This window comes from Perissodus microlepis, chromosome 20 (genome assembly GCF_051167445.1).
Source record: "Perissodus microlepis isolate ML-2025 ecotype Zambia chromosome 20, ASM5116744v1, whole genome shotgun sequence".
Taxonomy (NCBI): Eukaryota; Metazoa; Chordata; class Actinopteri; order Cichliformes; family Cichlidae; genus Perissodus; species Perissodus microlepis.
In genome coordinates this window covers 9,116,578-9,129,157 of record NC_140480.1, presented here as the reverse complement: position 1 = coordinate 9,129,157, position 12,580 = coordinate 9,116,578, and the positions used below count along the sequence as shown (strand labels likewise).

The window sequence follows — 12,580 nt, the reverse complement described above, 5'->3', positions numbered from 1 at the left end:
TGACCTGCTTTTCACAGCTAACTAAAGAAGAACAGGGAAGAAGGTCTCTGTCATGTGAGCGAGTCAGGAGAAGAAATCAACCAATCAGCTGTCATGTTAGTGAGTCAGAGTGGTTAATGTCAGAAATGAGTGTGTGCACACATCTGCTGTGATAACAGTCCTCCCTACCTGGCTCTGCAAATCTGAAACCCACCATATTTTGCTGTCAGTTGTGAACGAGGTGATTTAACTAATTGCTTTCAGTATTTTGTCCCAGCTTTATTTGTACATGAGAGTGGCATTGTCAGGTTTTCATCTGACTCTCACATTCTTACATTCGTATGTGTATTCTATTCTATAAAGAAGCCTACAATAATACAGAGAAAACCCAAACAACCAAACAACCTCTTATAAGAAAACACTTGGCAACAGTGGGGAGGGAAAACTCCCTTTTAACAGGAAGAAACCTCCCAGAACTAGGATCAGGGAGGGGTGGCCATCTGCCACATACAGCTCGGGTAAGAGGGCGAAGACAGGATAAACGAAACACGGCGGTAGAGAGCCAGAGATAAATGATAACTAATGATTAAATGTGGAGCGGTGTAAAAACACAGAGTGAGTGAAAAGAAAAAAGAGGAGTGAAGATGAAACACTTGGTTAATAACGGGAAGTCCCCAGCAGTCTAGGACAAGTGCAGCCTTAAAAAGGGAGGATTCAGGGTCACCTGACAGAGCCAAAACTATAAGCTTTATCAAAAAGGGAAGTTTTGAGATTAACCTTCAAAGTAGAAATAGTATCTGTCTCCCAAATCCAAACTGGAAGCTGGTTTCACAGAAGAGGGGCCTGAAAACGGAAGGCTCTGCCTCCCATTCTACTTTTACATCCCAGAGGAACCAGTCTCAGAGAAAAGTGTTCTTTTGGGTGATACGATGGGCCTGATTATACAACACCTTGTTTCTGAAGAGTTAAACATAAATTAAATATAAACACAAAACATAAACATAGTGGATCTGTATGGTTTTTATGTTTGTTTAGGCAATTAGGTAGCAGAACAAGAAGCATACAAGCTGCTATTTTGTGCATTTCTATCACATTTGCTATATTTACATAGATCCTGTATGTTTATTGTGATTATTATTTTCAGATTAAGCCTTCAGCATCATAACAAATGATCAAATGACTCATTGAAGGCACCATTGCATTTATTACCACTATGTTTTCAACTATTTAACTCTACCACCAAGGTCGTCTTTTACAATTTAAATTACTCCTAATCGGTAAGTGAAAGCAGCCATCTGCACAAGTTTCACAGATGCTCATCTGTTTGCTTAAATTGCAGTCACAGGACGGACATTCCTAAAAATTAAATCCAGAAAATCTCGTCTTTCTTTGTGAAACTGTGTCAGGTTAGGCATAACATGAAGAGCAGCACGTCCCTACTCCTGGTTTATTGTGTCGAAATACAGCATGTGGACTTGAATGATGATTCAACTATGCTGAGCGTAAGTTCCCCCCTTGACAAAGCGTGCGGTGACTAAACTGCGTTCAACAATTTGTCACTGTTTGTCAGCATGGCACCTACAACCTGGCGGTGTATGTTCATGGTGTAGGAAAGCAGGAATGTAAGTACAGGCGTCAGTAATATTGCGTGCGCGGTACGTGAAACATCTAATCAGATATTCTTTTGTAGCTTCAACAGAAACAGTAAGGTATAAAGTCACCACTAATGAGATTCAAACAGCTGCCAACTGTTTTGATCTCATACGGTGATTACCAGCTGAATGGGAAACAGCTCGGCACCCAGAAACAGTCTGCATATTCATAGGATGGCGGTGGAAGACTGGCAGGCTGGAGATGTAAAGCATGAAGGAGGAAAAAAAAGATGAATTTTGAAGCGGTGGAAAACAAAGAGAAGGAACTGGAGACTGAGCATTACAGCGAGGATTTATGATAAGTCTGAGAGCCTGATGCCTCTGCAGCATGTTGTTTTGATCGTCTGATCACTAACCAGGTGTTCCTCGCAGCTGCAACAACACACACAGCCAGACTTACTTCACTGCCAACCCTCCTGTGGGGCTTTGCCGTGGTCCAATGTGATATGATGCCCCATATTCCGTCAGCAGCCACACACTGCACCAAATATGCACCAACTAGGATGACGTGTGTTAATGATAAAAGAAAGGAGTATTTTGGGGACCAAGAGTGGGCAACCAGAAACTAAACCAAAGATCAAAACACCCCCAACAGTTAAAGAAACTCCTGAGGAAAGACGGGGTGGTGCTTTTTGCTTAGAGACAAGCGCTGCTAATCAATTACCACAGGCAATCAATGTATGACAATCACTGGCTTGTCTGGTCACTGCCAGGTAGTGCTAGGGGATATGTTCCCTAGTTGATCCTTGCCTTAATCAATCACTCTGGAGGGAGGCTTGACCAGCAGCTCGATGTATATAATACATTTCACTGCCTGCAGATGTACTTTGGGAGCTGTGAGATGCCTATTCTATCAAAAACACTGATGAAATCAAATCCTCCTGTGAGCTGAGGTACTTTGGGATAATGCAACAATTGTTTATTTATTGTTTTCAAGAGTGATGCTTTAGTGTTTGACAGACAACAGATATTTGATACCGATGCTGCCAGTAGAGGATATTTTTCTCTTTTTTAATATAAGAGTTTTGCACTTTTATGGAAAACCCCACTCAAAATTCACAACTTGCAGGATTTCCATATTTACTTCCACATTTTAGGTGTTGAGAATCTTTAGGCAATCACACAGCGCTCTATCTCTGTGTTAATACAGTGCTATTAATAATGCCTTTAGGAGCAAAGCAGAATACAGCAGCAGAATGAACCGTACCTCCACTGTGACAGCATGTGAAGCACAAGTGATGAACACCAAGTGCAAAATCTCAATCCAAAGCACACCATTGTTAACCATTTACAGTATTTCGCAGTTCTGGAACTGCAGATTTTCTATCAGAAACCTATTCTGTCACCAGGAAGCAGCATGTTGTGCTCATGCGTGGCCAGGGGTGCAGACAGACTCTCTATAACATCAACATCCTTGTAGTGAGTACTCTTGGGAGGCATCCAAAGGAATCTCTACACAGTGAGAAGCAGGCCAGAGTGACTTTTAGAGGCAGACTTTGGAATAAAACAGTATGACAGAAAGATGATTTGTTTAAGGAATAAAAAATGACAATGATGTCAAATTGCTAAATAGGCCAGGTGTATGCATGTGACCAACGTCAGGAGTGTTTTTCATGGGAACCCATGCAAAATCTGGTGTCACTGCTTGAAAAAAAAAAAGACTAAAACCCTGTTTGTGAAGCACTATGTAGGTTAAGCAACTTCAAAAACACGAGCTGACATATGCTGAACTTACTTTGAGGTAATCATTCTCAGATCTCAGCTCTTCTATTTCCCTGACAAACTCCTCGTGCATGCTGTCCATAAACTCCTCTGTGAGGTCTGAGAAAGCCAGAGATGTGCTGGCGGGCACCCGGCTATCAAATGAGGTGACCGATCGCTCGTTGCCCGGGGATATGCTCCCTTCTCCCGTCTCGATACCGGTGGAGAGCCGGTCCTTCTCTCCGGAGGAGCAGGTGGTCTTAGCAGCAGCAGCTTGTTGGCTGGTTCTGTCCGCCAACGCGCCATCCCTGAGCGGCTTCTCTAACTCCGGCCCGCCGCCCCTGCTACTCCTCGACTCGGCGTCGCTGCTCACGGCGTCCGTGGACAGCTTGTTTTCCTCAGAGGCGCAGTCCGACAGCTCGGAGCTGCTGTCGGTTGGGGAGAGCTTCCCCGGGGCGCATCCAGAATCCTTGGATAAATCATCGGATCCTATGCTGGCGTCCGACACCTTCCTCCGCGCTACGGTGCTTTTGATGGCCTTGGACGCCGAGCCCTTGGAGGACATGCCACCAGAGAGGGAGGATTTGCCGGCGGGTTTTCCGCCACCACTCTTCTCCCCTTTGCCGTCCTTCCCAGCAAGACTTCCCACGGGGCTGCGCCTGGATATGCGGCTACCCAGATGAATGGCTCCTGGCTTGACACTCAGGGTCGGGGTCCCAATCCCTCCTCGGATCTTCGTGAGCGACCACCCGGGTACATCCTTCGGTCTCGCCGGAGATGGGGCCCGGTTGATCTTCTTCTTCTCGCCTGGAGTGTGAGCGGACAGCACGGCAGAAAGGTCCGCAGATTCGGGCTGCTGACCGGGCACCGCGTGCTGCGCCTGGCCGCTATCCGAGCACTCCGTCCCGCCTCCGCTTTCCATCTTCTGCCGGAGATGGAGTCTTCGTTCCTTGGGCGAGGCGAAGACGAGGTGAGTCGGAGAGTTGTGGACATCAACCTCCTTTGTTTTTGTCATTCATTCCGTTTAGGCAGATACGAGAAAAATAGAAACGAAACCTCCTATTTGCAGAAACAGGAGGCAGAAGTTGGGAGTGCGAATAAACAACTGCAGAGCCACACAAAAGGAGGAGACCACTCCGGCCACAATGAGGGCTTGCAACGCAACAGGACGAAGCGGGAAGTAGAGTCTAAAAGCTCGAGAAAAGACAAATGCAATCCAGTTTTCCAGTTCTGTGTGCCGCAAATGCACCAATTATTCCGCTTTGTTCTGCTGGATCCTCCACTCCTGTCCTCGGGATCTCCCTCTCTCTGCCTCGATGACACAAATTAGCCGGTTCCTGCTCAGAGGAATTGTGGGTGAGAACAGACGGCAGTGCGGTGCCTATGGTCACCTCTCTCTCTCTCCTCTCATATAACGGGATGTAGCTCTGGAGGAGAGAGATAGTCTCGTTTCTGCAGCTCTCTGCCGCCACCAATGCAAGATATCAGAAAAACAGTAAGACACAGCAATAAATAAATAAATCAATAAAATATTGTGTAGAGACTCCAGCGCTCGGAGGACAGGGCCCATTTATGCACACTTAAGTCAGCTTAAAATATTTTCATACAGGTCAGTAAAGCAGCTGTGCGTGTGTCTGTGTGTGTGTGTGTGTGTGTGTGTGTGTGTGTGTGTGTAGCAGCCAGACCAGAAACCTTTCCTTCCAAAGTAACAGATATTTAACATGTGCGAAAATCATAGAAGAAAGGTCACAACAGCATACAGCTGCATTGTGGGAGGTGAGAGCATCACCTGACCCCAAATGTGTGCATTAATGTAGAGTACACTGTAGGGCTCAGATTATCTGTCTACTTCTAAGCAAACAAACAAACAAAAGATCCCTCTGACATCACACTCAAGCAAATCTTTCTTCTTCTTCTTCTTAAAGTTTAGGTAGATAGGTTTGTTGCAAACATCACATGAAAAATAGTGTCAAAGAACAATATTTCTTTTGTTTTAAATAAAGCATGCAATTTATAGTATCCCTTCTGTTTCCCTCCTTTCTGTCACCTGTTTATCTTTTACTTCTCAGACTGTAGACTGTTATTATGCTGCATACTGTCCCACTGTTCCCCATTATTTATTGCCTCCGACAGCTTTAAATTTGTAACCTTTGGAGATCCCTTTTCACAGTCCCACCATTATTCTATCACAACTAATCATTAAACCTTAAGCGGCTATTGATATCCTGTAATTAGCATGTGAAGTTAAATGTTACGGAGCGCTGAGTCAGGCAATTCTCTGTTTTGTTGTGTTAAGGAGATTGTATGGGTTTTAAGGCATGGCCGAAAAACCCACGAGACCCGTCACCATTCAAGATAAACTACTTACAGATAGGCGGAAAATTAAGTGATAACATTTATCCCATAGTGAAACATTTCCTGATAGGTAGGGTCTCATTCAGAGGTCATCAGGGGGCTCACCAAACAGTTTGAAATGAGTGGAGCCTGTGCTACAGCTCACACAATCATCAGATCTTAACCAAACTGGATACCCATGGGAGGTTTTTCAAGTAACGTGTTAGATATTAGTCCACCAAAATCTTGGTCTAAAGCTGGACACCAAAATGTCTTTTTTTAATAAGCCGTATTTGCTTGTGCAGTATGTTTATTAGCATATACAGCGTAAGTAGGAACTATAAAGTTGATTTTTTAAATGTGTTTGTGCATTATTTTTGATAACTGACTGGAGGGCCGTGTCATCGTCAGCCATAAACTGCATTTTTTGTTTCAATAAAGCTGCAAAGCAGTGCTGGATCTCCTGCCCTGTATGCACACAGTCGGAGATTTCCAGTAATAACCATCGCATGGTGCAATCTCAGTGGGCTCAACAAATGTGTGTAAACACTCTTCCAAACAGTTAGAGCACATTATGACATTTAGCAGCATTTCTAATAACATTTATTCTCCAAGGCTCCGTTTTTGCCCGTCCTGCGAGTGCTTGTGACCATCATCTGACTAAAGTCTGATCACAGAGACAATACAAACCATATTGATTCAGTCCATGCTGTCAGACTCAAACTCTGTGAATGTTTTATGAGCAGAAACTTGAGGACAACACAGAATCGAAGCCATGAGAATAGATTTTCCCACTCAGGGATCAGGGCTGGTGAATGGCCATTTGCTATGTGCTGAAGCAGTGGGCTGTACTGTGTTTACATCTGTATAATTCATGTAAACACGCGGCTACAAAAATAGCACTATTGTAGGACTTTCTAAACTTAAACACATTATGGAGCAATTACGTTCTCAGCCCATGACAAGCAGCTGCTGCCACGTTTCACTATGTATGTGATCGTCATGTGTGAACGATCACATAGTTATCTACACACATTTGTATTTCTGACGTATTTGGATTCAGCCATAAAAAATTAAAAATCTCACTGTGCAAAAACAAACATGCATGCAACATTTTTACAGTTTTGGCACCCCGAGAGGATATTTGAAACACATTGCAATGAAACCTCACGCCTTAAAGGAGCATCCAGTGAGTGAGACCACACCAAACCTCTCTGAATGAAATAATATAACCGATTAAATGAAAGCACTGTCATTTACATATGATGGGTAGCGTAAAAGCTGCTAGAAAAATCACTTTTGGTTCAGCTGATCAATCCACTACCTCTATCCTAAATCCTATCCGAGTTTTCTGCTTGAGCATTCTACTATGTTTGCTTGTTTATCACTTTCTTTGTTAAATCCTCTGGCAGCGGTCTTTAATCAGTATGAAGATACTGCTACTAGCAGACTGCATCTGAAATCATGCAGTCTTTAAATCATTCATTGCTAATGATCCTGCAGTGGCAGCCGCAGAATTACAACCTAATATACTCTATTATCTTCCCTCACACCACAACAACACCAAATATCTGCTTTAAAGGTCTAATAATGTGTTCCCTCGGAAAACACAGAAATAGAAATATTAAATAATATTTTACACTCCCAGTTAATCCATTTAGAACACTCATTCATTGTAGAAATTTTGCCTATAATCAGTTGGAAAACAGTGGAAACAATGTTGGTTTATTTCCGGTTTGTTTTGGCAATAATAAGGCAAGAATAAGAACATGGTTAGCAGCGCGTTCTGCTGAGTCAAGCTGACAGACAAGATAAGAGAGGAGTCAAGAGCATTAAAGGAAAGAAAGGAAAGAAACAAGATAACAACAATATGAAACCTATTTAAAACATTCTCTCAATTAGATGCATTTTTTTTTACAACAAACATATGACGATCTTTCATTTAGTGTCACAATGATCTCCATATACAATACAAGTACAACGCTGTATGCCTGACACAATGCATCTGTCAGTTAGTTTGTTGTCTACACACACACACACTACCAGACCTATCCTTTTCCAGTTCAGGCATGTGAGAAGGTTTGCTATGAATGGCTCTTTACCAGAGCCCTTAAACTGAGCCAGCTAAACCAAATTTAGCCATCGTGAATTTTATTATGTAAATATGTGACATGTAATATTGAAGTCCATTTCATACCAGGCTATTTTCTGTGCATTGCAATTATATACCCTTATTAAGGATCCGGTTTAACATCAAAATTGCAATTTGGAGCAGTTGAATGGTTCTTTGAATCATTAATGAACCGACTCTCCATTGTTGGTGGTATACCACGTTCATTGAATATTAAGCAGACCACAAACAGCACCCATGTTGGCCCTCACAGAGCCCATCAAGTCGCCCCCTTCCTCGGCCCCTTCTTCTAATAACCAGTGTTTAGCCAGATAATGAAGAGAAATGGAGATTTCTGCAGTATTAAAACCCCACTGTAATAATGCAATTGGCTTTTATTGTTTTCAGCAGGCTCTTTGTTACAAGAACATCTTGACACATTATTTCCCAAATGTTTTCGATACCTCATTTTACTGCACCATTTACTCACAGCAGTTCAATACGGCAGTTTCAACAAGCTGCTCTGTCATTTGCTTCCCTGTAAAATAATTTGTGATTAGCACTTTGAATGTTGCAGAGATGTCTTTTACATAGCATAAAGACAAATAATTGAAGCAGCACCGTTTAAAGTCTTTTCTGCCTTTAGTTTGTTGAAGTATTGCGATTTTTCTCTAGCAGATTTTTCAAGCTTTGCGACAGTTTTTACTCTTCAGTGCTCCTGGAGTGTGGTTTCAAGGTCAAAGCAACTCACTGTGCTCCTGGGCTACTTGGGCCACAGCATTTTGTGGGAACACAGAACTTTATTGGTGACAGTTATGTTACATCATTAGCCAAATACATTTACATTCAGGAAGAACACAGTGGGGTACAAGATTCTTTTACAAATCTGCTGAGTTTGCATAATAAAATCAAAATGCAATAATATAAAGGAATATATTACTATGTTTTAAGGGAACAATGAAAGAATACCCTGCAATCTTGCACAGATATTGCCAAGAATGAAACGTCACATGAATATGTGTGAATCCAAGAGCATCATTGATGTTAGTTGTTGAGCTAATATTCAGTTCTTTCTCATGTATGGCATGTAGGTTCGCACCAGACGTGTTTTTTTTAGGAATGATATCTAAGTTTTGCTTCATTATTCGCTTTCAGCCATTAGAAAGGAGAGCATAAATGAGGTGAATGGCATGACATTTGTGCCGCAAGACTTCACATCACCCCTCTGCCATCCAATCCGTTATGTGATTCTGGTGGGAGGTAACCCACGCAGACCAACCAGCAAGTGCTCCTTAACAATGAGCATATTTTACTAATTGTGAGTGAAAAACACCCCAATGTGCCTCACACTGACGTCCAGTCTGAGTGCCGGTCTGCTTTGCTGAGACAAAAAAAAAGGCATTGGCAGAAAATTGCTGTCCTTGCACGTTATCTTCAGTTCAGTAATTGGAAAGCAGTGAGTGTGTGTGAACTAGAGCTGCATCAGCAATGTCACTGCTACATTCTGCCTGCTGACATTAGTACAGGACAGATATTCTCTACCATGATTTTCTTATATCATGAATTTCTTTATTTCATGCTTTAAATGTAGGTGCACTCTCTGTGTAGTGATCACTGTGTATTTATAATCAGTTACGCTTGCTTTATCACAGTGCTGCCATAGTGGACCAAGCTAACCTGGGTTTTCCCTTCCTTACAGAAGCTACTGCTTCTGCAATGACGTTGTCAGCCTTCACCAATTGTGGTAAATCCCCCTTTGAGAATTGTTGTGGAAATTTGTCTCCTGCAAGTAAAATGAGTCTAATGTGACCTGCTTTAGCTGGAATAACACGTTTGTGCTCAACTTACCTCCCTGCAGGGTACAGTAGGTGGCCTATATATGATGATATCAACTTCCAGACCTTCTGTTGACACTGTTGGATCTGCCTGGAGCTTCTCATAAGTGTGCCACATAAATAGTCCTGTACATTGTTCAAAACCATACGAAGAGCAACAGCCAAAGGCCTCCTTCTTGAATTAGTATTCAATAGTTTGGGTTCCAGACCTCATTCAAAGACCATTTATCTTGTAGTTAGAGGAGGATCAAAATTCCCTTATTGCTGGAATCACTTTGTCCAAAACACTCAGTTTCCATAATCATAAAGGGATGTTATTTCATGAATGATATTTTTCTGCAAATCAGCACAAGGAGAACATACACAGTACTGAGTAAATGTCTTTTTTTATTTCTATTTCTTTCTATTTCTATTGAGAAAAGGATTGAAACAGGTATAACAATACACAGAAAAACACTATATATGCGAACAAAAGGAGTTTGTGCATTTCTAACCAGTCTATACCTTAATTTTCTCTCTCGAACAAGCTTTCTCATAATTTCCTGAAGCAGCCTTCAGGAACAGTTCTCCAGGCTTGAAGGGCGTTCCAAGTTCTGCCTGTCGTTCCATTCTCTGTCAGTCCCAAGGTGGTTCAACAATGTTGATGTCTACTCTCGCACTGAGACAGTTTCTGATGAGGGTTTGGTAAATAATAGATAAATCAGCTGAAAGGCCAGAGGCACCTCACAAATTTTGTCTCAGATCTTTGTTGGATTCTTTTCCCCCCAATTTCTCGAGGACATGACTTGTAGATACTGTTCATCTGCTGTAGATAGTTTTCTTTAAGCTTTAAACTTTTTCCTTTGTCCTTCTTTTGTCCACAGCAACTATATTTTATGCTGTTCAAACTGGTAATTTTTAGCTGCTATTAACAAAGTGCTGAAAGATACAATTTAAACTTACTTTTTGCTAAGCTGTCTATAGACGCAAGGCTGATCCATCCTTGAAGGCGCCTTTTATTGCCGAATTGGTCAGTATTAAGTGGGTGAAAATAAAGAAAAATCCTCTGAAAAGGATCAGGCACTAGGACTGGACTGAAAATGTGTGAAAAAGCAGCCAATGTCCAAAGAAAATCTTTGAAGGACTTTCAGAAAGCCTGGAGAACGACTGCTAAGGGCCACTTGAAAAAATAATCTTAAGTCTGGCTTCTTGAAAGCAAAATATGTAGTAAGGGCTTAAGACCTTTTCACAGTACTCTGTACAATTAGTTTCAAAGGTTTGGTTTCTGTTGGCTACTGACGAGTGAACAACTCAGGGAAAAACTTTATCTTTTACCTCCATCTAGTGGTGAGTAGGGAAACTTGGCGAGTACACCAGGAAGAAAAACAAAACTGTTTGAATAATTGTATGATAAAGATCAAAGCATTTGCTTGACCACAGGTGAATTTAGAGGCAATTCATCGCAGCAAACAGGAAGCAAACTATTCAAATCATTAATGTTGTGAAGCAGATAAAGTCAAATGTTAAAACCAGCTGCTTTTTCTGCGTGATGCAAATTAAAGCAGAGAATGTTTCTTTTTCTGGTTTGTTCTTTTCAGATATTTTAAGTATTAAAATTAAGACTCACTAAACAGTCATGTAGCTTCTTTAGGCTCAACATACTGCTTTGATAATGTTTTTTGTTTTTTTTTTGTGAATTATACATAGAGGGGTGAGCAGCTGTATCTGCGTGCGGTTGTGCACAAGCTGAACTCTTTGTCCCACTGTGTGCCTGAATAGAAACCATTTTCTCCTTCTAGTCCACTGTTCTCTCTGCCTGTTCCCCTCCTCCTCATCTTCTGCAGTCTCTCATCCTATTCTCTGCCCCCCTCCCCCCTCTTTTCTTCTCATCACACCATCATTATGCAACTCTGGGAAAAGAAACACACTGATTGTTTGTTCCGAAAGAACAAATTACTACTGACAATTAAACTTTTCTCCATCCAACATTAAGATATAATGGCACTACAGAGTTCTTTTAGAAATACTCTTGATGCAACAGTGCATCATTAGTGCAATGGCCTGGTTTTTGTGTCATCTGTGAAACAGTGTGGGCCTATGACCTGTGAGCCTTCAGTAAATGTTATGAGAGGATATTGTAAAAGCTTTATCAGACATTCAAATACAAGCCAACATGGATACTAAATTGTAAATGTTTTATCATGTGCCTCGTTATTGCTCATGCCCCACTTCTCCTCTAAGCAGGCTGCCTGCTATATCAAATAGATAAGCTGTATTACTGATGACAGATGATACAATCTCTGACTAAGTTGAAGCCATATAGACGTGAAATGAACATCAGATATTGAAAACCCTGTTCTGCTAAAGTAGCTGTGGAACACAGTGTTAGTAAGCAGCTGTGCAAACCTGACCTTTGGTAGAGAAACCTCAGATGTTTTCAGAAATAGAATTATAATCAAACATTACAAATCACTGGCTGATTAGGGTATCAGAATGCAACAAGTTGAATATGTCCTCATTTTGAGCATCAACACTGTCTCTTATCACAAAACATCCACGAACCACCATGAAGGGGCCTTTTAATTCCAGCTATTCTCACTGTGTTATTCGTGGTAATGATACTAGAGATGTTAGACAGTATTTCTTATATATATCTGATATATTTCTTATATCTCAGACTTCTGAGGTGTGGTTTTTACACACACACACACACACACACACACACACACACACACACACACACACACACTGTTTGGAACGGAACATGTGTGTGTGTGTGTGTGTGTGTTTGGTCGATTTAGACATATTCTCGATTTAGACTTTTGTTCTGTAATTTATAATAATGGAGAATAACCTGCAGATGCTCAGCTTTTTTTTTTTTAAAAAAAGGAAAAGGGTGCATGTTTTTTAAAAATCTGCTGTTTAGTGCGCATTGTCATTGGTTAAACGTTTCCTGAATTACATCTCATTGGCTGCAGACTGTGTCTGTC

At 41.5% G+C, this 12,580-nt stretch overlaps 1 protein-coding gene across 2 annotated transcripts in view; it reads right to left on the bottom strand.

Annotated features, from left to right (window-relative positions):
• Window positions 1-4,727, bottom strand: part of mtcl2 (microtubule crosslinking factor 2) — an 85,871-nt gene extending 81,144 nt beyond the window's left edge. For both annotated transcript variants that reach the window (XM_084918218.1, XM_084918219.1), the window contains exon 1: window positions 3,367-4,727. In XM_084918218.1, the coding sequence (XP_084774344.1) occupies window positions 3,367-4,347 (981 nt within the window). In that variant the 5' untranslated portion in view covers window positions 4,348-4,727. The remainder of the gene's footprint in view (window positions 1-3,366) is intronic.
• Between the last annotated feature and the right edge of the window lie 7,853 nt (window positions 4,728-12,580).